Source organism: Heterodontus francisci, unplaced genomic scaffold (assembly GCF_036365525.1).
Source record: "Heterodontus francisci isolate sHetFra1 unplaced genomic scaffold, sHetFra1.hap1 HAP1_SCAFFOLD_480, whole genome shotgun sequence".
NCBI lineage: Eukaryota > Metazoa > Chordata > Chondrichthyes > Heterodontiformes > Heterodontidae > Heterodontus > Heterodontus francisci.
The window spans coordinates 937356-964994 of record NW_027141172.1 but is presented as its reverse complement, the minus strand read 5'-3'; the positions used below and the strand labels follow the sequence as shown (position 1 = coordinate 964994).

At 49.4% G+C, this 27639-nt stretch overlaps 1 protein-coding gene across 4 annotated transcripts in view; it reads left to right on the top strand.

The window, feature by feature from the left end:
* Window positions 1-27639, top strand: part of LOC137362377 (dynactin subunit 1-like) — a 212827-nt gene that overhangs the window by 155574 nt on the left and 29614 nt on the right. For all 4 annotated transcript variants that reach the window (XM_068026785.1, XM_068026784.1, XM_068026783.1 and 1 more), the window contains 7 exons: window positions 4654-4806; window positions 5762-5922; window positions 16186-16354; window positions 16906-16974; window positions 23096-23158; window positions 24295-24444; window positions 24770-24931. In XM_068026785.1, the coding sequence (XP_067882886.1) occupies window positions 4654-4806; window positions 5762-5922; window positions 16186-16354; window positions 16906-16974; window positions 23096-23158; window positions 24295-24444; window positions 24770-24931 (927 nt within the window). The remainder of the gene's footprint in view (window positions 1-4653; window positions 4807-5761; window positions 5923-16185; window positions 16355-16905; window positions 16975-23095; window positions 23159-24294; window positions 24445-24769; window positions 24932-27639) is intronic.

The window sequence follows — 27639 nt, the reverse complement described above, 5'->3', positions numbered from 1 at the left end:
CTGTCTCTTGCTCGCTTCGCTCTGTCCCTCTCTCTCGCTCTGTCTCTCTCTCTCTCTCTCTCTCGCTCTGTCTCTCTCTCTCGCTCTCTGTCTCTCTCTCTTGCTCTGTCTCTCTCTCTCGCTCTGTCTCTCTCGCTCTGTGTGTCTCTCTCTTGCTCTGTCTCTCTTTCGCTGTCTCTCTCTCTCTCGCTCTGTCTCTCTCTCTCTCTCGCTCTGTCTCTCTCTCTCTCTCGCTCTGTCTCTCTCTCTCTCTCGCTCTGTCTCTCTCTCGCTCTGTCTCTCTCTCTCGCTCTGTCTCTCTCTCTCTCTCTCGCTCTGTGTGTCTCTCTCTTGCTCTGTCTCTCTTTCTCGCTCTGTCTCTCTCTCTCGCTCTCAGTTGCGCCCTCTCTCGTTCGCGCCCTCTCTCTCGTTCGCGCCCTCTCTCTCGTTCGCGCCCTCTCTCTCGTTCGCGCCCTCTCTCTCGGTCGTGCCCCCTCTCGCTCTCTTTCGCTCCCTCATTCGCGCTCTCTCTCGCTCTGTCTCTCACCCCCCCCCCGGCCTCGGGCTGCCCCACCACCCCCCCTCGTTCTGTCTGTCCCACTGTGTCTCGTGCTCCCCCTCTCGTTCCGTCTTGTCTGCTCTCCTGCTTCGTCTTGGCGCCTCTCTCCTGCTCCACCTTGGGCCCCCTCTCTCGCTCCGCCTCGGGGCTCCACCTCGGGGCCCCCCTCTCGCTCCGCCTCGGGCCCCCTCTCTCCATGTCATAGCGTCATACAGCACAGAAACCGGCCCTTTAGCCCATCGTGTCCTTGCCGGCCTTCAAGCACCTATCCTATTCCCATTTTCAGTGCTTAGCCCGTAACTTTGTATTCTATGACGTTTCAAGTGCTCATCTAAATACTTCTTAAATGTTGTGAGGGTTCCTGCATCTTCCACCTCTTCAGGTCGTGTGTTCCAGATTCCAAACACTCTCTGGGTTCAAAGAATGTTTCCTCAAATCCCCTCCAAACCTCCTGCTCTTACCTTAAATCTATGCCCCTTAGTTATTGACACCTCCGCTAAAGGAAAAGGTTTCTTCCTATCTAATCTATCAATGCCCCTCATTATTTTGTACACCTCAATCATGTCCCCCCTCAGCCTTCTCTGCTCTAAGGAAAACAACCCTAGCCTTTTCAATCTCTCTTCATAGCTGAAATGCTCCAGCCTAGGCAACATCCTGGTGAATCTCCTCTCCACCCTCTCCAGTGCAATCACATCCTTCCTATAGTGTGGTGCCCAGAACTGTACACAGTACTCCAGCTGTGGCCTAACTAGCGTTTTATACAGCTCCATCATAACCTCCCTGCTCTTATATTCTATGCCTCGGCTAATAAAGGCAGGTATCCCATCTGCCTTCCTAACCACCTTATCTACCTGTGCTGCTGCCTTCAGTGATCTATGGACAAGTACACCAAGGTCCCTCTGACCCTCTGTACTTCCTAGGGTCCAGCCATCCATTGTATATTCCCTTGCTTTGTTAGTCCTCCCACAATGCATCACCTCACACTTCTCAGGATTAAATTCCATTTGCCACTGCTCCGCCCATCTTACCAGCCCATCTATATCGTCCTGTCATCTAAGGCTTTCCTCCTCACTATTTATGACATCACAAATTTTCATGTCTTTTGCGAACTTACTGATCATACCCCTTATATTCACGTCTAAATCATTAATGTACACTACAAACAGCAAGGGTCCCACCACCGATCCCTGTGGCACACCACTGGTCACAGACTCCTACTCGCAAAAACAACCCTCGACCATCACCCTCTGTCTCCCGCCACTAAGTCAGTTTTGGATCCAAATTGCCCTGGATCCCATGGGCTCTTACCTTCTTGACCAATCTCCCATGCGGGACCTTATCAAACGCCTTACTGACATCCATGTAGACTACATCAACTGTCGTTCTCATCTACACATCTAGTTACCTCCTCGAAAAATTCAATCAGATTTGTTAGACATGATCTCCCCCTGACAAAGCCATGCTGTCTATCCTTGATTAATCCCTGCCTCTCCAAGTGGAGATTAATCCTTTCCCTCTATTTTTCCAATATTTTCCCTACCACTGATGTTAGACTCACTGGCCTGTAATTACCTGGTTTATCCCTGCTACCCTTCTGAAATAATGGTACCACATTCGCTGTCCTCCAGCCCTCTGGCACCTGTCCTGTGGCCAGAGAGGATTTGAAAATTTGTGTCAGAGCCCCTGCTATCTCCTCCCTTGTCTCACATAACAGCCTGGGATGCATCTCATCTGGGCCTGGGGATTTATCCGCTTTTAAGCCTGCTAAAACTGCTAATAGTTCCTCCCTTTCAATACTAATATGTTCAAGTATATCACAATCCCCCTCCCTGATCTCTACACCTACATTGTCCTTCTCCATAGTGAACACAGATGAAAAGTAATCATTTAAAACCTCACCTACATCCTCCGGCTCCACACACATTTGCCACTTTGGTCCCTAATGCGCCTTGCTCTTTCCCTGGTTATCCTCTTGCCCTTGCTCTGCACAGTGGCGCAGTGATTAGCACCGCAGCCTCACAGCTCCAGCGACCCGGGTTCGATTCTGGGTACTGCCTGTGCGGAGTTTGCAATTTCTCCCTGTGACCGCGTGGGTTTCCTCCGGGTGCTCCGGTTTCCTCCCACAGCCAAAGACCTGCAGGTTGTTAGGTAAATTGGCCATTATAAATTGCCCCTATTATAGGTAGGTGGTAGGGGAATTGAGGGAAGGTGGGGATGTGAGAGGGTAATGGGATTAATGTAAGATTAGTATAAATAGGTTGGCACAGACTCGGTGGGCCGAAGGGCCTGTTTCAGTGCTGTATCTCTAAATAAATAAAAAAAATAAGAAAATAAAAATTAATATACTTTAAAAAGTAATTAGGAGAGTGAAGAGGGGGCATGAAAAAACACCGGCGGGCAAGATAAAGCGAAATCCCAAGGCGTTTTATAAGTACACTTTCTATACTCCTCTAGGGCCTCCACTGTTTTCAGCGTTCTGAATCTGCCATAAGCCTCCTTTTTTTCCCCCCTTATCTAACTGTTGATATCCCTTGATATCCAGGGTTCCTTGGACATACTGTTCCTACCCTTCACCTTTTATGGGAACATGTTGGCTCTGAACTCTCACGTTCCTTTTTGAATGATTCCCACTGATCTGATGTCGACTTTCCTCCAAGTAGCTGCTCCCAGTCCACTTTGGCCAGGTCCTGTTTTATCATCTTAACATCGGCCTTCCCCCAATTCAGTAACTTTATTTGTGGGCCATCTTTGTCCTTTTCCATTACTACCTTAAATCTTAGAGTTGTGATCACTATCCCCGAAATGTTCCCCCACTTGTCCAGCTTCATTCCCTAGGATTAGGTCCGGTACTGCCCCTTCTCTTGTAGGACTTTCTAAGTACTGGCTCAAAAAGCTCCCCTGTATGCATTTTAAGAATTCCGCCCCCTTTAAGACTTTTGCACTAAGACTATCCCAGTTAATATTGGGGATGTTGAAATCCCCTACTATTATTACCCTATTATTTTTACACCTCTCTGAGATTTGCCTACATATCTGCTCCTCTATCTCTCCCTGACTGTTTGGAGTCCTGTAGTACATGCCCAGTCAAGTGATTGCCCCCTTTTTGTTTTTAAGTTCTACCCATATGGCCTCAGGAACCTTGAGGAACCTTCTAAGATATCATCCCTCCTTACTGCAGTAATTGACTCCTTGATCAACAGTGCAAAACCACCTCCTCTTTTACCCCCTCCTCTGTCATGCCTGAAGATTTTAGTTACAAGGTTAGTTTAGTTTAGAGATACAGCACTGAAACAGGCCCTTCGGCCCACCGAGTCTGTGCCGACCATCAACCACCCATTTATGCTAATCCTACACTAATTCCATATTCCTACCACATCCCCACCTGTCCCTATATTTTCCCTACCACCTACCTATACTAGGGGCAATTTATAATGGCCAATTTACCTATCAGCCAGCAAGTCTTTGGCAGGTGGGAGGAAACCGGAGCACCCGGAGGAAACCCACGCAGACACAGGAAGAACTTGCAAACTCCACACAGGCAGTACCCAGAATTGAACCCAGGTCGCTGGAGCTGTGAGGCTGCGGTGCTCACCACTGTGCCGCCACTTAGTGCGGTTAGGTTGAAGAAGCTGGGGTTGTTCTCCTTAGAACAAAGGAGATTAAGTGGAGATTTAATAGAAGTGTACAAGATTATGACAGGCTTCGATAAATTAGACAAGGAAAGACTGTTCCAATTGACTAATGTCACAAGGAATGAGGAATCAGGTTGAAGGTTTTGAGCAAGAGATGCAGCGGGAATGTGAGGAAGAACCTTTTTACGCAGCAGGTAGTAATGACCTGGATCTCTCTGCCAATGAGGGTGGTGGAAGTGGAGGCAATCAATGATTTCGGAAGGAAATTGGATGGCTACCTGAGAGAAACTTGCAGGACTACGGGGATCGAGCTGGGGAGTGGGACTGACTGCATAGCTTTGTGGAGAGACAGCTTGGAGTCGATGGGCCGAAGGCCTGCTTCTGTGCAGTAAATGACTCTATGACCCCTCTCTCTTTCAGTCTTCCCCCTCTCCCAAGACTCTGTTGTGTGATTAACCCAGTCGTGAGCTTTGTCTCTTCCAGGCCATCGAGATGGAGTTGCGTAAGATGGAGGTACAACAGGCGAACCGACACGTCTCCTTACTCACATCCTTCATGCCTGATTCCTTCCTGCGACACGGTGGGGACCATGACTCCATCCTTGTCCTCCTACTGCTCCCACGCCTGGTCTGTAAGGTAGGTCCCAGGGGAGAGGGAGGTGATGGCGGAGGGGCGGAGGGAGAGGGAGGAGGTGGGAGTGGACTTGGGGAGGGGCGGGAGGAGCTGGGAGTGGACTGGGGAGGGGCAGAGGGAGAAGGTGGGAGTGGACTGGGGAGGGGCGGAGGGAGAGGGAGGAGGTGGGAGTGGACTGGGGAGGGGCGGAGGGAGAGGGAGGAGGTGGGAGTGGATTAGGGAGGGGCGGAGGGAGAGGGAGGAGATGGGAGTGGACTGGGGAGGGGTGGAGGGAGAGGGAGGAGGTGGGAGTGGACTGGGGAGGGGCGGAGGGAGAGGGAGGAGATGGGGAGTGGACTGGGGAGGGAGAGGGAGGAGGTGGGAGTGGACTGGGGAGGGGCGGAGGGAGAGGGAGGAGATGGGACTGGACTGGGGAGGGGCGGAGGGAGAGGGAGGAGATGGGAGTGGACTGGGAAGGAGTGAAGGGAGAGGGAGGAGATGGGGGGAATGGACTGGGGAGGAGTAGAGGGAGAGGGAGGAGATGGGAGTGGACTGGGGAGGAGTGGAGTGAGAGGGAGGAGATGGGGGGAATGGACTGGGGAGGAGTAGAGGGAGAGGGAGGAGATGGGAGTGGACTGGGGAGGAGTGGAGGGAGAGGGAGGAGATGGGGAATGGACTGGGGAGGGGGAGAGGGAGGAGATGGGCGGGGGAGGGGCAAAGGGGAGGAGGACGAGGCCAGGTGTGGTGGAAGAGATAAGGGAGCGGGAGGAAGGCAGGGGGGACAGGTAGAGGAGGGGTGAGGGATGAGATTGGGGGAGGGTGGTGGGAGGTGAGAATGAGGTGCGGAAGGATCTGAATGAGGGACGGAGGTGAGAGTATGGGGGGATGGGAGGGGGGGCGGGCGGCCCGTCACCGAGTGAGGCGGGAGAGGCAACCAGTCACTGTGGGCAATGCTGACCATTTTCTACTTCCTTTGCAGGCTGAGTTGATCAGTAAACATGCCCAGGAGAAGTTTGAGCTGAATGAGGACTACAGTGAGCGGCAAGGCCTGAGGGGGGCTGTGGGGGAACAGATGAGCTTTGGCGCTGGGCTGGTTTACTCACTAACCCTGCTACAGGCCACACTCCACAAATATGAACAGTAAGTACAGCACCGAGTGTTAGTGATGTCAGTATAAATACTGTGGCTACAAGAGCAGGTCAGAGGCTAGGAATCCTGAGGCGAGTAACTCACCTCCTGACTCCCCAAAGCCTGTCCATTATCTACAAGGCACAAGTCAGGAGTGTGATGGAATATTCTCCACTTGCCTGGATGGGTGCAGCTCCAACAACACTCAAGAAGCTCGACACCATTCAGGACAAAGCAGCCCGCTTGATTGGCACCCCATCCACAAACATTCACTCCCTCCACCACCGACGCACAGTGGCAGCAATGTGTACCATCTACAAGATGCACTGCAGCAACGCACCAAGGCTCCTTAGACAGCACCTTCCAAACCCACGACCTCTACCAATTAGAAGGACAAGGGCAGCCAATGCATGGGAACACCAGCACCTGCAAGTTCCCCTCCAAGTCACACACCATCCTGACTTGGAACTATATCGCCGTTCGTTCACCGTCACTGGGTCAAAATCCTGGAACTCCCTTCCTAACAGCACTGTGAGTGTACCTACCCCACATGGACTGCAGCGGTTCAAGAAGGCAGCTCACCACCACCTTCTCAAGGGCAATTAGGGATGGGCAATAAATGCTGGCCTGGCCAGCAACACCCACATCCCATGAATGAATAAAAACAGTGGGGTCGGGGGTGGGGTTTACCAGTGAGTGAGGTCGGGGAGTTCAGTCAGTGAGGGTGCTCGGGGGGGTCAGTGAGTGGGGTCGGGGAAGTCGGGGTCGGCGAGTGGGTTCGGGGAGGTCGGCGAGTGGGTTCGGGGAGGTCGGCGAGTGGGTTCGGGGAGGTCGGCGAGTGCTGCAGGGAGGTCAGCGAGTGGGGTCGGTGGGGTCAGTGCATGAGGTCGGGGGGTTCGGGGAGGTCATTGAACGGGGTCGGGGAGGTCTGCGTGAGGTCTGGGAGGTCGGTGAGTGAAATGTGGGAGGTCAGTCGATGAGGTTGGGGGCTTCGGGGAGTCATAGAGTCGTACAGCATAGAAACAGGTCCTTCGGCCCACCGCGTCCATGCCGACCATAATGCCTATCTATACTAATCCCACTTGCCTGCATTAATTCCATATCCCTCTATGCCTTGCTCATTCAAGTACCTGTCCAGATGCCTCTTAAATGTCGCTCCTGTTCCTGCCTCCACCACCTCCACAGGCAGCTCATTCCAGATACCCACTATTCTTTGTGTAAAAAATTTACCCCTTTGATCCCCTTTAAACCTCCTCCCTCTCACCTTAAATCTATTCCCTCTAGTTTTAGTCACCCCTACCATGGGAAACAGATTCTGGCTAACCACCCTATCTATGCCTCTCATATAATTTTATATCCCTCTATCATGTCCCCTCTCATCCTCCTTCGCTCCAGGGAAAACAGACCCAGCCTATCCAATCTCTCTTTATAACTCAAGCCCTCCAAACCAGGCAACATCAAAGAAAAAGAACAGTACAGCACAGGAACAGGCCATTCGGCCCTCCGAGCCTGCACCGATCTTGATGCCTGCCTAAACTAAAACCTTCTGCACTTCCGGGGACCGTATCCCGCTATTCCCATCCTATTCATATATTTGTCAAGATGCCTCTTAAACGTCTCTTTGCTTCCACCACCTCCCCCAGCAACAAGTTCCAGGCACTCACCACCCTCTGTGTAAAGAACTTGCCTCGCACATTCCCTCTAAACGTTTCCCTTCGCACCTTAAACCTATGTCCCCTAGTAACTGACTCTTCCACCCTGGGAAAAAGCTTCTGACTATCCACTCTGTCCATGCCACTCATAACTCTGTAAACCTCTATCATGTCGCCCCTCCACCTCCGTCGTTCCAGTGAAAACAATCCGAGTTTATCCAACCTCTCCTCATAGCTAATGCCCTCCAGACCAGGCAACATCCTGGTAAATCTCTTCTGTACCCTCTCCAAAGCCTCCACGTCCTTCTGGTAGTGTGGCGACCAGAATTGCACGCAATACTTTGGTTTTGTCTTCACAAAGGAGGACACAAATATAATACCAGAAATACTGGGCTGAGTGAGAGAGAGGAACTGAAAGAAATCAATATCAGTCGAGAAATCGTGTTGGGGAAATTGATGGGATTGAAGGCCGATAAATCCCCAGGGCCTGATGGTATGCATCCCAGAGTACTTAAGGAAGTGGCCCTAGAAATAGAGGCTTAAGTTATTCCCGTGGTCCCTGGAAGAGAGAGAGGTGCTGTCTTCTTCAAGTTCAGTTGCAGTCTCTTCCCAAACCGTTCTGTGAACATAATGCAATTAACTGCCTGTGCGGAGTTTGCAAGTTCTCCCTGTGACCGTGTGGGTTTCTGCCGGGTGCTCCGGTTTCCTCCCACAGACACTTGCAGGTCGATAGGTAAATTGGCCATTGTAAATTGCCACTAGTGTAGGTAGGTGGGAGGAGAATGGTGGGGATGTGGTAGGGACTATGGGATCAATGTAGGATTAGTATAAATGGGTGGTTGTTGGTCGGCACAGACTCGGTGGGCCGAAGGGCCTGTTTCAGTGCTGTATCTCTAAATAAAATAAATAAAAATTAAAAATAAACTCCAGGTTGGTTAGCAGGTTAGTCATGTGACTAGCTCCCTGTTTTAAAAACAGCCTCTTCTGCAAGGTTTGTGAATTCCTTCAGGCTCTCCAGATTCAATGTGGGGGTGGAATGCTGGCTCCATGAGTCTCAGTGTCTCGATCATCTCTATTGACAAAAATCTATCTGGCTAATTGAATCAGGGAATACTCCCATTTTCTTCTACATGCACTTGTCTTTTGGAATGCAAATGTGCAGCCATGTTTTCAGCCACTGTTGTGGTATTTTTAAGGATTGTATAAGATTAAAAGAAAAAGCCTATAAAGTTGCCAGAAATAGCAGCAAACCTGAGGATTGAGAGGATTTTAGAATACAGCAAAGGAGGACGAAGAAACTGATAAAGGGAGAATAGAATATGAACGTAAGCTAGCAAAAAATATAAAAATGGTCTGTGAAAGCTTCTACAGGTATGTAAAAAGGAAACGCTTGGCTAAGACAAATGTGGGTCCATCACAGGCAGAATCAGGAGAATTTATAATGGCAAATAGAGAAATGGCAGAGAAGCTAAATGATTACTTTGTGTCTGTCTTCACTGAGGAAGATACAAGAAATATCCCAGAATTAGAGATCTAATTCTAACGCAATGGGAGTGGTGGTCTGAGGTGCATTTGTTTTAATGCAAGAAGTGTAGTAGGTAAGGCAGATGAACTTAGGGCTTGGATTAGTACCTGGGAGTATGATGTTATTGCTATTACTGAGACTTGGTTGAGGGAAGGGCATGATTGGCAACTAAATATCCCAGGATATCGATGCTTCAGGCAGGATAGAGAGGGAGGTAAAAGGGGTGGAGGAGTTGCATTACTGGTCAAAGAGGATATCACAGCTGTGCTGAAGGAGGGCACTATGGAGGACTCGAGCAGTGAGGCAATCTAGGCAGAACTCAGAAATAGGAAGGATGCGGTAACAATGTTGGGGCTGTACTACAGGCTTCCCAACAGCGAGCGTGAGATAGAGGTACAAATATGTAAACAGATTATGGAAAGATGTTGGAGCAACAGGGTGGTGGTGATAGGAGATTTTAATTTTCCCAACATTGACTGGGATTCACTTAATGTTAGAGGTCTAGGTGGAGCAGAATTTGTCAGGAGCATCCAGGAGGGTTTTCGAGAGCAGTATGTAAATAGTCCAACTCGGGAAGGGGCCATACTGGACCTGGTGTTGGGGAATGAGCCCGGTCAGGTGGTTGAAGTTTCAGTAGGGGACTACTTTGGGAATAGTGATCACAATTCCATAAGTTTTAGAATACTCATGGACAAAGACGAGAGTGGTCCTAAAGGAAGAGTGCTAAATTGGGGGAAGGCCAACTATACCAAAATTCGGCAGGAGCTGGGGAATGTAGATTGGGAGCAGCTGTTTGAAGGTAAATCCACATTTGATATGTGGGAGGCTTTTAAAGAGAGGTTGATTAGCGTGCAGGAGAGACATGTTCCTGTGAAAATGAGGGATTGAAATGGCAAGATTAGGGAACCATGGATGACAGGTGAAATTGTTTCAAAGAATGACAGGTGATCTCATTGAAACCTACAAAATACTGAAAGGGATAGACAGGGTAGATGCAGGTAAGATGTTTCCCCTGGTTGGGGAGTCTAGGACCAGGGGACACAATTTCAAAATAAGGGGGAAGCCACTTAGGACAGAGATGAGGAGAAATTTCTTTACTCAGAGGGTTGTGAATCATTGGAATGATACTAACAGGGTGATTTTCTGGACTGGGAGAAAAGAACAGGGGAGAGGAATCATTGGAAATGTAGCTGTGGAAGCTCAGTCATTGAGTATGTTTAAAGCAGAGATGACAGATTTCTAAATACCAATGACATAAGGGGATAGTGTGGGGAAAAAGGCATTGAAGTGGATGATCAGCCATGATTGTATTGAATGGCGGAGCAGGCTTGATGGGCTGAAGGGCCTACTTCTGCTCCTGCTGCTATGTTACTATGTGTTGCCCAAAGGGGTTTAAAGTTTCTTCACTATCAGCCTGCAATACGTTGGGAATGGACATCCCAATAAACGTGATTTTTGGGAGGTTTGCAGTTTGCACATTTCCGTGACTGCTTCGGGCGGCTTTGTTCCTGTTGAAGTCTGCAGTGGGGAGGGTTAGATTTAATTAGCTCTGGTTTGGAGTTCTGATCATGGGAGTTGGCAGTGGGTGGATCCACTCTGAACTCTTTCAGTGCTCTGGTGAGTCGTGATGGTTGTTTCCCTTTGCTCCTGACTGTGGAGGTAGATTCTTTGCTAATCTTCCCTTTGTCCTCTGGGACACTCCTGCTTGCCAGGTATTTGCCCAGATTCCACTGCACTCCCCTGCGGCACTTCGACTAAGTGAACAAAGAACAGTACAGCACAGGAACAGGCCATTCGGCCCTCCAAGCCTGCGCCTATCTTGATGCCTGCCTAAACTAACACCTTCTGCACTTCCGGGGCCCATATCCCTCTATTCCCTTCCTATTCATATATTTGCCAAGATGTCTCTTAAATGTCGCTATCGTATCTGCTTCCACCACCTCCCCTGGCAGCAAGTTCCAGGCACTCACCACCCTCTGTGTAAAAAAAATTTGCCTCGCACATCCCCTCTAAACTTTGCCCCTCTCACCTTAAACCTATGTCCCCTAGTAACTGACTCTTCCACCCTGGGAAAAAGCTTCTGACTATCCACTCTGTCCATGCCGCTCATAACTTTGTAAACCTCTATCATGTCGCCCCTCCACCTCCGTTGATCCAGTGAAAACAATCCGAGTTTTTCCAACCTCTCCTCATAGCTGGACCAGGCAACATCCTGGTAAACTTCTTCTGTACCCTCTCCAAAGCCTCCACGTCCTTCTGGTAGTGTGGCGACCAGAATTGCACGCAATATTCTAAGTGTGGCCTAACTAAAGTTCTGTCCAGCTGCAGCATGACTTGCCAATTTTTATACTCTATGCCCCGACCGATGAAGGCAAGCATGCCGTATGCCTTCTTGACTACCCTATCCACCTGTGTTGCCACTTTCAGTGACCTGTGGACCTGTACGCCCAGATCTCTCTGCCTGTCAATACTCCTAAGGGTTCTGCCATTTCCTGTATACTTCCCACCTGCATTAGACCTTCCAAAATGCATTACCTCACATTTGTCCGGATTAAACGCCATCTGCCATTTCTCCGCCCAAGTCTCCAACCGATCTATATCCTGCTGTATCCTCTGACAATCCTCATCATTATCCGCAACTCCACCAACCTTTGTGTCGTCCACAAACTTACAAATCAGACCAGCTACATTTTCCTCCAAATCATTTATATATACTACAAACAGCAAAGGTCCCAGCACTGATCCCTGCGGAACACCACTAGTCACATCCCTCCATTCAGAAAACCACCCTTCCACTGCTACCCTCTCTTCTATGACCGAGCCAGTTCTGTATCCATCTTGCCAGCTCACCTCTGATCCTGTGTGACTTCACCTTTTGTATCAGTCTGCCATGAGGGACCTTGTCAAAGGCTTTACTGAAGTCCATATAGATAACATCCACTGCCCTTCCTTCATCAATCATCTTCGTCACTTCCTCAAAAAACTCAATCAAATTAGTGAGACACGACCTCCCCTTCACAAAACCATGCTGCCTCTCGCTAATAAGTTCATTTGTTTCCAAATGGGAGTAAATCCTGTCCTGAAGGATCCTCTCTAATAATTTCCCTACCACTGACGTAAGGCTCACCGGCCTATAATTTCCTGGATTATCCTTGCTACCCTTCTTAAACAAAGGAACAACATTGGCTATTCTCCAGTCCTCTGGGACCTCACCTGTAGCCAATGAGGATGCAAAGATTTCTGTCAAGGCCCCAGCAATTTCTTCCCTTGCCTCCCTCAGTATTCTGGGATAGATCCCATCAGGCCCTGGGGACTTATCTACCTTAATGCTTTGCAAGACACCCAACACCACCTCCTTTTTGATAATGAGATGACCCAGACTATCTACACTCCCTTCCCTCGGCTCATCATCCACCAAATCCTTCTCTTTGGTGAATACTGATGCAAAGTACTCATCTAGTACCTCACCCATTTCCTCTGGCTCCACACATAGATTCCCTTCTCTGTCCTTGAGTGGGCTAACCCTTTCCCTGGTTACCCTCTTGCTCTTTATATACGTATAAAAAGACTTGGGATTTTCCTTAATCCTGTTTGCCAATGACTTCTCATAACCCCTTGTAGCCCTCCTAACTCCTTGCTTTAGTTCCTTCCAACTGTCTTTATATTCCTCAAGGGATTCGTCTGTTCCTCGCCTTCCAGCCCTTACGAATGCTTCCTTTTTCTTTTTGACTCGGCTCACAATATCCCGTGTTATCCAAGGTTCCCAAAACTTGCCAAACATATCCTTCTTCCTCACAGGAACATGCTGGTCCTGGATTCTAATCAGCTGACGTTTGAAAGACCCCCACATGTCAGATGTTGATTTACCCTCAAACAGCTGCCCCCAATCTAAATTCTTCAGTTCCTGCCTAATATTATTATAATTAGCCTTCCCCTAATTTAGCACCTTCACCCGAGGACTACTCTTATCCTTATCCACAAGTACCTTAAAACTTATGGAATTATGGTCACTATTCCCGAAATGCTCCCCCACTGAAACTTCGACCACCTGGCCGGGCCCATTCCCCAATACCAGGTCCAGTATGGCCCCATCCCTCGTTGGACTCTCTTCATATTGTTTCAAGAAGCCCTCCTGGATGCTCCTTACAAATTCTGCCTCATCCAAGCCCCTAGCACTAAGTGAGTCCCAGTCAATATTGGGGAAGTTAAAATCACCCACCACTACAACCCTGTTACCTTTACATCTTTCCAAAATCTGTCTACATATCTGCTCCTCTACCTCCCATTGGCTGTTGGGAGGCCTGTAGTAAACCCCCAACATCGTGACTGCACCCTTCCTATTCCTGAGCTCTACCCATATTGCCTTGCTGCATGACTCCTCTGAGGTGTCCTCCCGCAGTACAGCTGTGATATTCTCCTTAACCAGTAATGCAACTCCCCCACCCCTTTTATATCCCCCTCTATCCTGCCTGAAGCTTCTAAATCCTGGAACATTTAGCTGCCAATCCTGTCCTTCCCTCAACCAAGTCTCTGTAATCGCAACAACATCATCGTTCCAAGTACTAATCCAAGCTCTAAGTTCATCTGCCTTACCTGTTATACTTCTCGCATTGAAACAAATGCACTTCAGACCACCAGTCCCGCTGTGCTCAGCAACATCTCCCTGCCTGCTCTTCCTCTTAGTCTTACTGGCCTTATTTACTAGTTCCCCCTCATTTATTTCACTTGCTGTCCTACTGCTCTGGTTCCCACCCCCCTGCCACACTAGTTTAAACCCTCCCAAGTGACGCTAGCAAATCTCGCAGACAGGATATTAGTGCCCTTCCAGTTTAGATGCAACCCGTCCTTCTTGTACAGGTCCCATCTGTCCCTGAAGAGATCCCAATGGTCCAGATATCTGAAACCCTCCCTTCTACACCAGCTGTTCAGCCACCTGTTTAGCTGCACTATCTTCCTATTTCTAGCCTTACTGGCACATGCCACGGGGAGTAATCCCGAGATTACAACCCAAGAGGTCCTGTTTTTTAACTTTCTACATAACTCCCTAAACTCCCCTCGTCAAGACCTCGTCACTCTTCCTGCCTATGTCGTTGGTACCGATGTGTACCACAACCTCTGGCTGTTCACCCTCCCCCTTCAGAATGCCCCTGTCCATTCTTGTGAATCTTTTCTGCACCCTCTCTAGCTTAATCACATCTTTCCTGTAGTGCGGCGACCAGAACTGCACACAGTACTCCAAATGCGGCTTAACCAACGTCATGTACAACTGTAACATGACGTCCCAACTCTTGTGCTCAATGCCTCGGCCAATGAAAGCAAGCATGCCATATGCCTTCTTCACCACCCTGTCTACCTGTGTTGCCACTTTCAGAGAACTATGTACTTGCACCCCAAGGTGTCTCTGTTCAACATCACTCCCCAGGGCCCTGCCATTCACTGTATATGTTGGTTTAACTTCCCAAAATGCATCACTTCGCACTTGTTTGCGTTAAATTCCATTTGCCGATTCCTTTCCCACTTTCCCAGTTGATTGATATCCTGTTGTAACCTTCGACAACCTTCTTCACTGTCCACTATCCCACCAATTTTGGTGTCATCTGCAAACTTACTAATCATGCCCCTTACATTCACATCCAAGTCATTAATATATATGACAAACAACAGAGGGCCCAGCACCAATCCCTGCGGCACACCACTGGTCACCGGCCTCCAATCTCAAAAACAACCCTCCACTACCACCCTCTGCCTCCCATCACCAAGCCAATTTTGTATCCAATTTTCTAGCTCACCCTGGATCCCATGTGTTCGAACATTCTGGACCAGCCTACCATGCGGGACCTTGTCAAAGGCCTTGCTAAAGTCCATGTAGACAATGTCCATCGCCCTGCCCTTGTCAATCCTCTTGGTCACCTCCTTGAAAAACTCAATCAAATTCGTGAGACATGATTTCCCACGCACAAAGCCATGCTGACTATCCCTAATCAGACCTTGCCTTTCCAAATGCATATAAATCCTGTCTCTCAGAATCCCTTCCAATAACTTTCCCACCACTGATGTAAGGCTCATCGGCCTGTCGTTCCCTAGCTTATCCCTGCTGCCCTTCTTAAATAAAGGCACAACATTAGCTATCCTCCAGTCTTCCGGTACCTCACCCATGGCTAACGATGATACAAAAATCTCTGCCAGGGCCCCAGCAATCTGCTCCCTTGCTTCCCATAGCATCCTAGGATACACCTGGTCGGGCCCTGGGGATTTATCCACCTGAATGTGCTTCAAAACCTCCAACACCACCTCCTTTGTAATGTTGATATGCTCCAGGATATCGCTGTTCCCTCCCTTGAACTCACTAGCTTCCATGACCTTCTCCACGGTAAATACAGATGAGAAATGTTCATTTAAGACCTTGCCCATTTCCCGCGGCTCCACAGATAGATTGCCACACTGATCCTTAAGGGGACCTACTCTCTCCCTAGCTACCCTTTTACTTTTAAAAGGTCATTCAACAGGGTTGGGGGTGGGGGGGAGGTGTTGGTGAGTGTGGTCGTGGAGCTCTGCGTGAGGTCAGGGATGTCAGTGAGTGGGGTCGGAGAGGTCAGTGAGTGAGGTCGGGTCAGGGAGGTCAGCGTGGGGTCAGTGAATCAGGTCGGGGGTTCGGGGAGGTCATTGAACGGGGTCGGGGAGGTCATTGAACGGGGTCGTGGAGCTCTGCGTGAGGTCGTGGAGCTCTGCGAGTGGGGTCGTGGAGGTCAGTGAATGACGTTGTGTCAGGGAGGTCAGCGTGGGGCCAGTGAATCAGGTCGGGGGGTCTGCGTGAGGTCAGGGATGTCAGTGAGTGGGGTCGGGGAGGTCAGTGAGTGAGGTCGGGGGTGCAGATTGGGGTCGGTGGGGCAAGAGTGGGGTCAGGTGGTCAGATTGGGGTCGGGGTTACCGTGAGTAGTGTCATGGGGGCAGTGAGAAGCACTGGAGGATGCGTTGAGTCAGTTGGGGTGGGAGATCAGGGTGGATACAGTAATATCAGGGAGAGTATGAGAGCGAGATCTGTATCTGAGGGAAATATTAGGCAATGTCTGAACCTTGCGTCTGGCATTTGCTCCTCAGGGCTCTGGGTCAATGCAGCGTGGATGTGTATAAGAAGATCGGAGGCCTTTACCCTGAGATGAGTGTCCATGAGAGATCACTGGATTTCCTCATCGAACTGCTGCACAAGGACCAGCTGGATGAGACTGTCAATGTGGAGCCTCTCACCAAGGCCATCAAATACTATCAGGTACCAGACCAGGGCATAGAGCACACACTGGGGCCCAGAGGCACTGTCAGTGGTTTATTCCAGTTTACAGTCAGTGAGTTATCGCTAGTGACTGAGCCCAGGGTCAGGGTCAGTGAGTTACCTCTGTTTATTGTCGGTGGATTCACCCTGCTGACGGTCAGTGGTTTATCCCTATGATCCCTGAATCCAGTCAGTGACTTATTACTGGTTACTGAGTGGGAAGGTACAGTCACTGAGTTATCACTGGTTGTTGTCAGTGGATTACCCCTAGTTACTGAGCTGGGAGTATTGTTAGTGTCTCTGGAGCCTGGGGGTGGGGGGCGGGGAGACGGGTGAGGCCTGGGGGCAATATCCATACCTTGCCACTCAGGTGTTGACCTGAGATGTGGATTTTCATTCTGCAGTGCGTGAGCACATTCAGGCTGGTGTTGGATTGATTGATAAGACACTCAGTACCACTGACTCCAACACCTTTGAAGTGGTTTAGATCAGACTTATTCTAGTTTCAAGTGTGGTGATGTGTGTAAAATGATTCTCTGCTCTCTCCTCAGCATCTCTACAGCATTCACCTATTGGAGCAGGGTGAGGATTGTACCATGCAGCTGGCTGATCACATCAAGGTACGAGTCTCACTCATTCGCTGCATCTAGTTCAGGCAATACCAGACAGAGAATCTCCGCTCTGGGAATGGACTAGCTTCAGTACTGGCATTACAGAAATAGGAGCAGGAATAGACCATCTGGTCCATGGACCCTGTTCTGCCCTTGAATAATCATGGATGATCCTCAACCTTCATTTTTTCCCACGCTATCCCCAATCCTTTAATTCCAGTAGAGTCTTGTCTATCTCAGCTCTCTGTGGTGCAGAATTCCAAATATTCACAACCCTGAGTGAAGAAAGTTCTTCTCACCTCTGTCCGAAATAGCCGATCCCTTTTTCTGAAACTACACCTGCAGTTAAAAATTTAACGCTTGATTGGCACCCCATTTACAAACATAACCTTCACTCCCTTGGTCCATCGCCCTGTAGGTTACGGCACCTCAAGTGCATATCTAGGTGTGTTTTAAATGTGATGAGGGTCTCTGCCTCAACCACCTTTTCAGGCATTGAGTTCCAGATCCCACCACCCTCTGGGTGAAAAATTTACTCCTCAAATCCCCTCTAATCCTTCCACCAATTATTTTAAATCTCTACCCCATGATTATTGACCTCTCTGCTAAGGGAAATAGATCCTTCCTATCCACTCTACCTAGGCCCATCATTATTTAATACACCTCAATTAAATCTCACCTCAGCCTCCTCTGTTCCAGAACAATCCCAGCCTATCCAATCTTACCACACAGTTAAAATTCTCCATTCCTGACAACATCCTCGTGTAGCTCCTCTGTACCCCCTCAAGTACAATTAAATCCTTCCAGCAATGCAGTGGCCAGAACTATGCACATTACTCCAGCTAGGGTCTAACTAGTGTTTTATACAGCAGTTCCAGCATCGCCTCCCTTCACTTGTACTAACAGAAGAACCCAAGAACTAGGAGCAGGAGCAGACCATCCAGTCTCTCGAGCCTGCTCTACCATTCAATAAGATCATGGCTGATCTGATTATGGTCTCAACTCCACTTTCCTTCCTGCCACCAGAACCCTCGACTCCCTTGTAGATCAAAAATCTGTTCAACTTAGCCTTGAACATATTCAATGACCCAGTCTCCACCGCTCTCTGAGGTAGAGAATTCCGAAGATTAACCACCCTCTGAGAGAAGAAATTCCTCCTCATCTCTGTATTAAATTGGAAACCTCTTATTCTGAACCTGTGCCCCTTAGTTCTAGATTCTCCCACGAGTACTCTAGGTGTAGTCTCACCAGTGGCCTGTACAGTTGTCGCAAGACTTCCCTACTTTCATACTCCATCCCTCTTGCAATAAAGGCCAACATTCCATTTGCCTTCCTAATTACTTGCTGTACTTGCAGGGTAATTTTTTGTGATTCATGTACCCGGAAACCCAGATCCCTCTGTACCGCAGCATTCTGCAGTTTCTCTCCATGTAAATAATTTTCTGTTTTTCTATTCTTCCCACCAAAGTGGATAACCTCACATTTTGCCACATTATGCTCCATGTGCCAAATTTTTGCCCACTCACTTAAGCTGTCTGTATTCTTGAGTATTGCTGGCATGTTGTCGAAGCTTGTTGTCTTGCATTCATTAGGGAAATCTGCAAGAATAACCACTGTAAGGGAAGACAACAGTTTATACTACATGTGAAGAGAGTGCTGATTGGTTGGCAAGTGAACCCTGACTGGTAGAGGTGTTGCCATAGAGAATGCACCGGTTTACGGTGACTGACAGTTAACTGCCAAGCTTTGTTTGAAATTTAAACCAGGCAGTTTGACTCTGGTTGGTCAAGGCATTACCCTGAGGAATGAAACAGCAAATGGCTGTCAATTATTTTGTTCAACTGAAGCAGGCACAATGTTTGTACATGTCCTATCTGTCTGCAGAGAACAGGGCCCTGAGTATTAATATATGTATCTTCCAGTACTTGCAAATACACCACACTGTGAGCCCTACTGACAGTCTTAAATTGGTTGTCAGCGTAATTCTTAGCACACTGAGGATTGTTTAGCAAATGTTGTCCAATCACAGAATCACATCTAATGTTGGACACCGTGTTTTGTGTTTTGCAAGCACGGCCTGGTTGCGCATGCCAAGAATTACGCTGGCAACCAATTTAAGATTGCAGGGGAAGGTGCCATTTGAAGGGGACGAGGTGGTGGGGGTAATGGAGGAGTTGTTGTTTTCCCTTACGTTGGTTATTCTTGCAGACAGTCACAGAGTTATACAGCACAGAAACAGGCCCTTCAGCCCATCGTGTCCGTGCCGACCATCAAGCATCTAACTATTCTAATCCCATTTTCCAACACTTACCCCGTAGCCTTGTATGCTATGGCCTTTCAAGTGCTCATCTAAATACTTCTTAAATTTTGTGATGGTTCCTGCCTCTACCACCTCTTCAGGCAGTGTGTTCCAGATTCCAACCACACTCTGGGTGAAAACATTTTACGTCACATCCCCTCTAAACCTCCTGCCCCTTACCTGAAATCTATGCCCCTTGGTTATTGATCCCTCCGCTAAGGGAAAAAGTTTCTTCCTATCTAATCTATCAACGCCCCTCATAATTTTGTATACCTCAATCGTGTCCTCCCTCAGCCTCCTCTGCTCTCAGGAAAACAACCCTAGCCTATCCAGTGTCACTTCATAGCCGGAATTCTCCAGCCCAGATAACATCCTGGTGAATCTCCTCTGCACTCTTTCCAGTGCAATCACATCCTTCCTATAGTGTGGTGCCCTGAACTGTACACAGTACTCCAGCTGTGGCCTAACTAGCATTTTATACAGCTCCATCATAGAAACATAGAAAATCGGAGCAGGAGTAGGCCATTTGGCCCTTCAAGCCTGCTCCGCCATTCATTATGATCATGGCTGATCATCCAACTCAGTCGCCTGTCCCCGCTATCGCCCCATACCCTTTGATCCCTTTAGAACCAAGAGCTATATCTAACTTCTTTTTGAAAACATTCAATGTTTTGGCCTCAGCTGCTTTCTGTGGTAGCGAATTCCACAGGCTCACCACTCTCTGGATGAAGAAATTTCTCCTCATCTCAGTCCTGAAAGGTACCCTTAGACTATGACCCCTGGTTCTGGACTCCCCACCATCGGGAACATCCTTCCTGCATCTACCCTGTCAAGTCCTGTTAGAATTTTATAGGTTTCTATGAGATCCCCCCTCACTCTTCTGAACTCCAACGAATATAATCCTGACTGACTCAATCTCTCCTCATACGTCAGTCCCACCATCCCAGGAATCAATCTGGTAAACCTTCACTGCACTCCCTCTATAGCAAGAACATCCTTCCTCAGATAAGGAGACCAAAACTGCACACAATATTCCAGGTGTGGCCTCACCAATGCCCCGTATAATTGCAGCAAGACATCCCTGCTCCTGTACTCGAATCCTCTCGCTATGAAGGCCAACATACCATTTGCCCTTTTTACCGCCTGTTGCACCTGCATGCTTACCTTCAGCGACTGGTGTACGAGAACATCCAGGTCTCGCTGCATATTCCCCTCTCTCAGTTTATAGCTGTTCAGATAATCTGCCTTCCTGTTTTTGCTGCCAAAGTGAATAACCTCACATTTATCCACAATATACTGCATCTGCCATGCATTAGCCCACTCACTCAAATCACCCTGAAGCCTCTCTGCATCCTCCTCACAACTCACCCTCCCACCCAGTTTTGTGTCATCTGCAAATTTGGAGATATTACATTCAGTTCCCTCATCTAAATCATTAATGTATATTGTGAATAGCTGGGGTCCGAGCACCGATCCCTGTGGTACCCCACTGGGCACTGCCTGCCATTCGGAAAAAGACCCATTTATCCCTTCTCTTTGTTTCCTGTCTGCCAACCAATTTTCTATCCATCGCAATACACTACCCTCAATCCCATGCACTTTAATTTTACATGCTAATCTCTTTTGTGGGACTTTGTCGAAAGCCTTCTGAAAGTCCAAATAAACCACATCCACTGGCTCCCGCTCATCAACTCTACTAATTACATCCTCGAAGAATTCTAGTAGATTTGTCAAGCCGTAAACCCATGCAGACTCTGTCCGATTCTACCACTGTTCTCTAAGTGCTCTGCTATAAAATCTTTGATAATGGAGAATTTCCCCCACTACTGACGTCAGGCTGATTGGTCTATAATTCCCTGCTTTCTCTCTACCTCCCTTTTTAATCGTGGGGTTACATTAGCTACCCACCAATCTGTAGGAACTGTTCCAGAGTCTATAGAATCTTGGAAGATGACCACCAATGTATCCACTATTTCTAGGGCCACTTCCTTAAGTACTCTGGGATGCATACCATCAGGCCCTGGGGATTTATCGGCCTTCAATCCCATCAATTTCCCCAACACGATTTCTCGACTGATATTGATTTCTTTCAGTTCCTCTCTCTCACTCAGCCCAGTATTTCTGGTATTATATTTGTGTCCTCCTTTGTGAAGACAGAACCAAAGTATTGCATGCAATTCTGGTCGCCACACTACCAGAAGGACGTGGAGGCTTTGGAGAGGGTACAGAAGAGATTTACCAGGATGTTGCCTGGTCTGGAGGGCATTAGCTATGAGGAGAGGTTGGATAAACTCGGATTGTTTTCACTGGAACGACGGAGGTGGAGGGGCGACATGATAGAGGTTTACAGAGTTATGAGTGGCATGGACAGAGTGGATAGTCAGAAGCTTTTTCCCAGGGTGGAAGAGTCAGTTACCTGGGGACATAGGTTTAAGGTGCGAAGGGAAACGTTTAGAGGGGATGTGCGAGGCAAGTTTTTTACACAGAGGGTGGTGAGTGCCTGAAACTTGCTGCCGGGGGAGGTGGTGGAAGCAGGTACCATAGAGACGTTTAAGAGGCATCTTGACAAATATATGAATAGGATGGGAATAGAGGGATACGGTCCCCGGAAGTGCAGAAGGTTTTAGTTTAGGGAGGCATCAAGATCGGTGCAGGCTTGGAGGGCCGAAGGGCCTGTTCCTGTGCTGTAATTTTCTTTGTTCTTGTTCTTTGTAAAGAGTGTTCAGGAACAGAGGGATCTGGGTGTGCATGTGCATCGATCTTTGAAGGTGGCAGGACATATTGAGAGAGTGGTTAGTAAAACATCTGGGATCCTGGGCTTCATAAACTGAGACATTGAGTACAAAAGCAGGGAGGTTATGCTGAACCTTTATAAAGCTCTCATGAGGCCACAACTAGAATATTGCATCCATTTCTGGTCACCACACTTCAGGAAGGATGTGAGGGTCCTTGAGAGGATGCAGAGGAGATTTACCAGAATGGTTCCAGGGATGGAGGATTTTCGTTACAAGGTTAGGTTGGAGAAGCTTGGGTTGTCCTCCCTGGTGCAAAGGAGATTGAGAGGAGATTTAATAGAAGTGTACAAGATTATGACAGGTTTAGACAGGTTTATATAAGTCAGGCAAGGAAAACCTGTTCTCATTACCTGATGGTACAAGGACTAGGTTACACAGATTGTAGGTTTTGGGGCAAGAGATGCAGGGGGCATTTGAGGAAGAACGTTGTTTACGCAGCGGGTGGTAATGACCTGGAACTCACTGTCCACAAGGGTAGTGAAAGTGGAGACAATCAGACTTCAAAAGGAAATTGAATAGTCACTTGAAGGAAATAAACTTGCAGGGTTATGGGGATCGAGTGGGGAAGTGGGACTGCTGGATTGCTGTATGGAGAGCCGGCATAGACTCGATGAGTTGAGTGGCCTCCGTCTGTGCTGGTGTTGTAAATGACTTTGACACCCAAACCAGAACACCAACATTTAATATTGTCTCACCTTTTTAAAAATATATTCTGCTTTTCCATTGAACTGGAATGGACCGGGAATGAAATTGGAGTAGGACAAAGAATGGGATTGGATCTGCAGTGAGAATGGACCAGGAATGGGATTGGGATATGAACAGGAATCAGAAACGTAATGTGCTGGGAATAGAATGGGAAGAATGCAACAGAAATGAGATGGGAATGGATATGGGATGGGTTAGGAGTGGGAATGGGCTGAGATTGGGATTGGACTGGGAATGGGATTGGACCAGAAATGGATTGGGAATGGGATTGGACTGGGACTGGGAATGTCAGTAGTTTGTGCTTGTTTAATGAAGTGAGTTTATGTTGCAGTTTACCCAGAGTGCCCTGGACTGTATGGCGGTGGAGGTGGGTCGACTACGATCCCTGTTACAGGTATGGATTTCACATTCCAGCAGGGATAGAGACTGGACCTTTGAACCCTCGCTCTGAAACCCCTCCCACCCCCAATCATTTGCTCGGACCCCCCCCCGACCCCTCGTTCGGACTCCCCCGACCCCTCGCTCGGACCCCCCCGACCCCTCATTTGGACCCCCCACCCCTTGCTCGGACCCCCCCCGACCCCTCGTTCGGACTCCCCTGACCCCTCGCTCGGACCCCCCCCGACCCCTCGCTCGGACCCCCCCCGACCCCTCGCTCGGACCCCCCCCAACCCCTCGCTCGGACCCCCCCCCCCCCGACCCCTCGCTCGGACCCCCCCCGACCCCTCGCTCGGACCCCCCCCCCCGACCCCTCGCTCGGACCCCCCCCGACCCCTCGCTCGGAACCCCCCCCCCCCGACCCCTCGCTCGGACCCCCCCCGGACCCCTCGCTCGGAACCCCCCCCCCCCGACCCCTCGTTCGGACTCCCCCGACCCCTCGCTCGGACCCCCCCGACCCCTCATTTGGACCCCCCACCCCTTGCTCGGACCCCCCCCGACCCCTCGTTCGGACTCCCCTGACCCCTCGCTCGGACCCCCCCCGACCCCTCGCTCGGACCCCCCCCGACCCCTCGCTCGGACCCCCCCCGACCCCTCGCTCGGACCCCCCCCAACCCCTCGCTCGGACCCCCCCCCCCCCCCGACCCCTCGCTCGGACCCCCCCCGACCCCTCGCTCGGACCCCCCCCCGACCCCTCGCTCGGACCCCCCCCGACCCCTCGCTCGGAACCCCCCCCCCCCCGACCCCTCGCTCGGACCCCCCCCGGACCCCTCGCTCGGACCCCCCCCCGACCCCTCGCTCGGACCCCCCCCCCCGACCCCTCGCTCGGACCCCCCCCCGACCCCTCGCTCGGACCCCCCCCGACCCCTCGCTCGGACCCCCCCCCCGACCCCTCGCTCGGACCCCCCCCCCCGACCCCTCGCTCGGACCCCCCCCCCCCCGACCCCTCGCTGTGACCACCCTTGCTGCCCTGATCCCCCACTGATCCCTCAATTTGACCCCCACCCTTCAGCTTGACCCCTTCTCTGACCCTTTGCTCTTGACCCCTGGCTCCGACCGCTTACTCCGACTCCTGGCTGTTTTTCTCCCCAGGCTGGACAGGAAGCCACTGACATGGCCATTCTTCTCAAGGATCTCAACACCTCCTGCAGTGACATCCGGCAGTTCTGTAAGAAGGTTCGGAGACGCATGCCTGGTACAGATGCTCCCGGAATTCCAACGGCACTGTTCTTCAGCCCACAGGCAATGTACCTTCTCCGATTTTATTTGTATTGCACTGCCGACTTGTTTAAGTGAGTGGGTCTTTCAGATTATTTTGCACTGCTGTGCATGCACAATAACTGAAAACAGACAACTTGTTCTGGGCTTGCACGGGAACCTTTGCGGTGCTGTGTGGCTGTATAACTTCGAGGGAAGATTGTCCACAGGTAAATTGCTCATAAGCTATCACAGCAATCTGCCCCCTGTGAATCCGCAACCAAGCTGGGGAGGGGGAGCACACTGGAGTGGGGCTGGGGTGTCCCATGAATGGGAGGGGGTCCCAGTTAACATACAGTTTCTGCTGCAGGTATCAGACACACTGTTGGATTGTCGGAAGCACCTTACCCGTGTAGTGGCTGTGCTGCAGGAGATGGCAGCTGCTGGTGTCCAACTCGCCGCCCCCTTACCAGAGAACGAGGGCCTCTTGCCACGGAAACTGGAAGATGTGGCCTTTAAAGCCTCAGAGCAGGTGAGAATGTCTTCAGGGGCTCAGTCTGAATAGAGGTTTCATGAAACCCCTGCCCCCTCCGCAATACCCCCTCCGCCCCCCCCTCGCGCCCCGCCCCCCCATCCTGCCTCCTCCAACCTGCCCCTTCCCGCCCCCACCCTGCCCCCACCACCCTTCCTCTCATGCCCCCCCCACCCTGCTACCTCCACCCTGCCCCTTGCGCCCCCTCATCCGACTCCCTCCACCCAGCACCTCCCGCCCCCCACCCTGCTCCCTCACCCTGCCACCCTGCCCCCGACGAATGGTGTATCCTTCTGATAGAGTCTGTTTTTCTTGATGGAAGATATTTTTGTTGAGAGTTATGAAATATCTCCTGAAATGTCTGCCACTGTTTTTCTACTATCTTGGTTTTGATCTATTCTCCCAGTCCAATTCAGTGAACACAGTCTTCATACCTTTGTAATTGCCTTCATTTAAGTTTAAGACACAAATTTCAGATCCAAGTATCTCGCCTTCAAACTGAATGTAAAATTCATCATGTTATGATCACTCTTGCCTCGAGGATCCTTTGCGATGAGATCATTAATTAATCCTGTCTCATTACACATTACCAGGTCTAAAATAACCTGTTCGCTAATTGGTTCCGCAACGTATTGTGGTAAGAAACTGTCCCAAATACAGTCTCTGTGTGCCACTTCTGCACATACTGGAAGCTACATATATTAATATACAGGGCCCTGCTCTTTGCAGACAGAAAGGATATGTACAAACATTGTGCCTGTTCCAGCTGAACAAAATAAGTGACAGCCATTCGCTGGTTCATTCCTCAGGGCAATGCCTTGGCCAGAGTCAAGCTGCCTGCTTTAAATTCAAACAAAGCTTGGCAGTTAACGGTCAGTCACTATAAACTGGTGCATTCGCCATGGCAACGCCTCTACCTATCAGAGTTCACTTGCCAACCAATCCGCACTCTCTTCTCATGCAGTATAAGTTGTTGTTTTCCCTTATATTGGTTGTACTTATGGATTGTCCTGATGAGTGCAAGACGGGAAGCTTCAACATGTCTCTATTTTCAGCAATTATCTAATTGAATTATTTAATGAAGTAACAGAGAAAGTTGATGAAGGGAATGTGGTGGATGCTATTTATATTGACTTTAAGGAAGTGTTTGATAAGGTACCACGTAAAAGGCTGATTAACCAAATTGAGGCTCATGGAATAGGAGGGTCAGTGTCCAATTGGATAAAGAATTTCGGGAACATGACCATAATTCCATAAGTTTTAAGGTACTTGTGGATAAGGATAAGAGTAGTCCTCGGGTGAAGGTGCTAAATTGGAGGAAGGCTAATTATAACAATATTAGGCAGGAACTGAAGAATTTAGATTGGGGGCGGCTGTTTGAGGGTAAATCAACATCTGACATGTGGGAGTCTTTCAAACGTCAGTTGATTGGTATCTAGGACCAGCATCTTCCTGTGAGGAAGAAGGATAAGTTTGGCAAGTTTCGGGACCCTTGGATAACGTGGGATATTGTGAGCCTAGTCAAAAAGAAAAAGGAAGCATTCGTAAGGGCTGGAAGGCTGGGAACAGACGAAGCCCTTGAGGAATATAAAGACAGTAGGAAGGAACTTAAGCAAGGAGTCATGAGGGCTAAAAGGGGTCATGAAAAGTCATTGGCAAACAGGATTAAGGAAAGTCCGAAGGCTTTTTATACATATATAAAGAGCAAGAGGGTAACCAGGGAAAGGGTTGGCCCACTCAAGGACAGAGGAGGGAATCTATGTGTGGAGACAGAGGAGATGGGCGAGGTACTAAATGAGTACTTTGCATCAGTATTCACCAAAGAGAAGGACTTGGTGGATGATGAGTCTAGGGAAGGAAGTGTAGATAGTCTCGGTCATGTCGTTATCAAAAAGGAGGTGGTGTTGGGTGTCTTGCAAAGCATTAAGGTAGATAAGTCCCCAGGGCCTGATGGCATCTACCCCAGAATACTGAGGGAGGCAAGGGAAGAAATTGCTGGGGCCTTGACAGAAATCTTTCTATCCTCATTGGCTACAGGTGAGGTCCCAGAGGACTGGAGAATAGCCAATGTTGTTCCTTTGTTTAAGAAGGGTAGCAAGGATAATCCAGGAAATTATAGGCCGGTGAGCCTTACGTCAGTGGTAGGGAAATTATTAGAGAGGATCCTTCAGGACAGGATTTACTCCCATTTGGAAACAAATGGCCTTATTAGCGAGAGGCAGCATGGTTTTGTGAAGGGGAGGTCGTGTGTCACGAACTTGATTGAGTTTTTTGAGGAAATGACGAAGATGATTGATGAATGAAGGGCAGTGGATGTTATGTATATGGACTTCAGTAAAGCCTTTGACAAGGTCCCTCATGGCAGACTGGTGCAAAAGGTGAAGTCACACGGGATCAGAGTTGAGCTGGCAAGATGGATACAGAACTGGCTCAGTCACAGAAGACAGAGGGTAGCAGTGGAGGGTGCTTTTCTGAATGGAGGGATGTGACTAGTGGTGTTCCGCAGGGATCAGTGCTGGGACCTTTGCTGTTTGTAGTATATATAAATGATTTGGAAGAAAATGTAGCTGGTCTGATTATTAAGTTTGCGGATGACACAAAGGTTGGTGGAGTTGCGGATAGTGATGAGAATTGTCAGAGGATGCAGCAGGATATAGATCGGTTGGAGACTTGGGCGGAGAAATGGCAGATGGGGTTTAATCTGGACA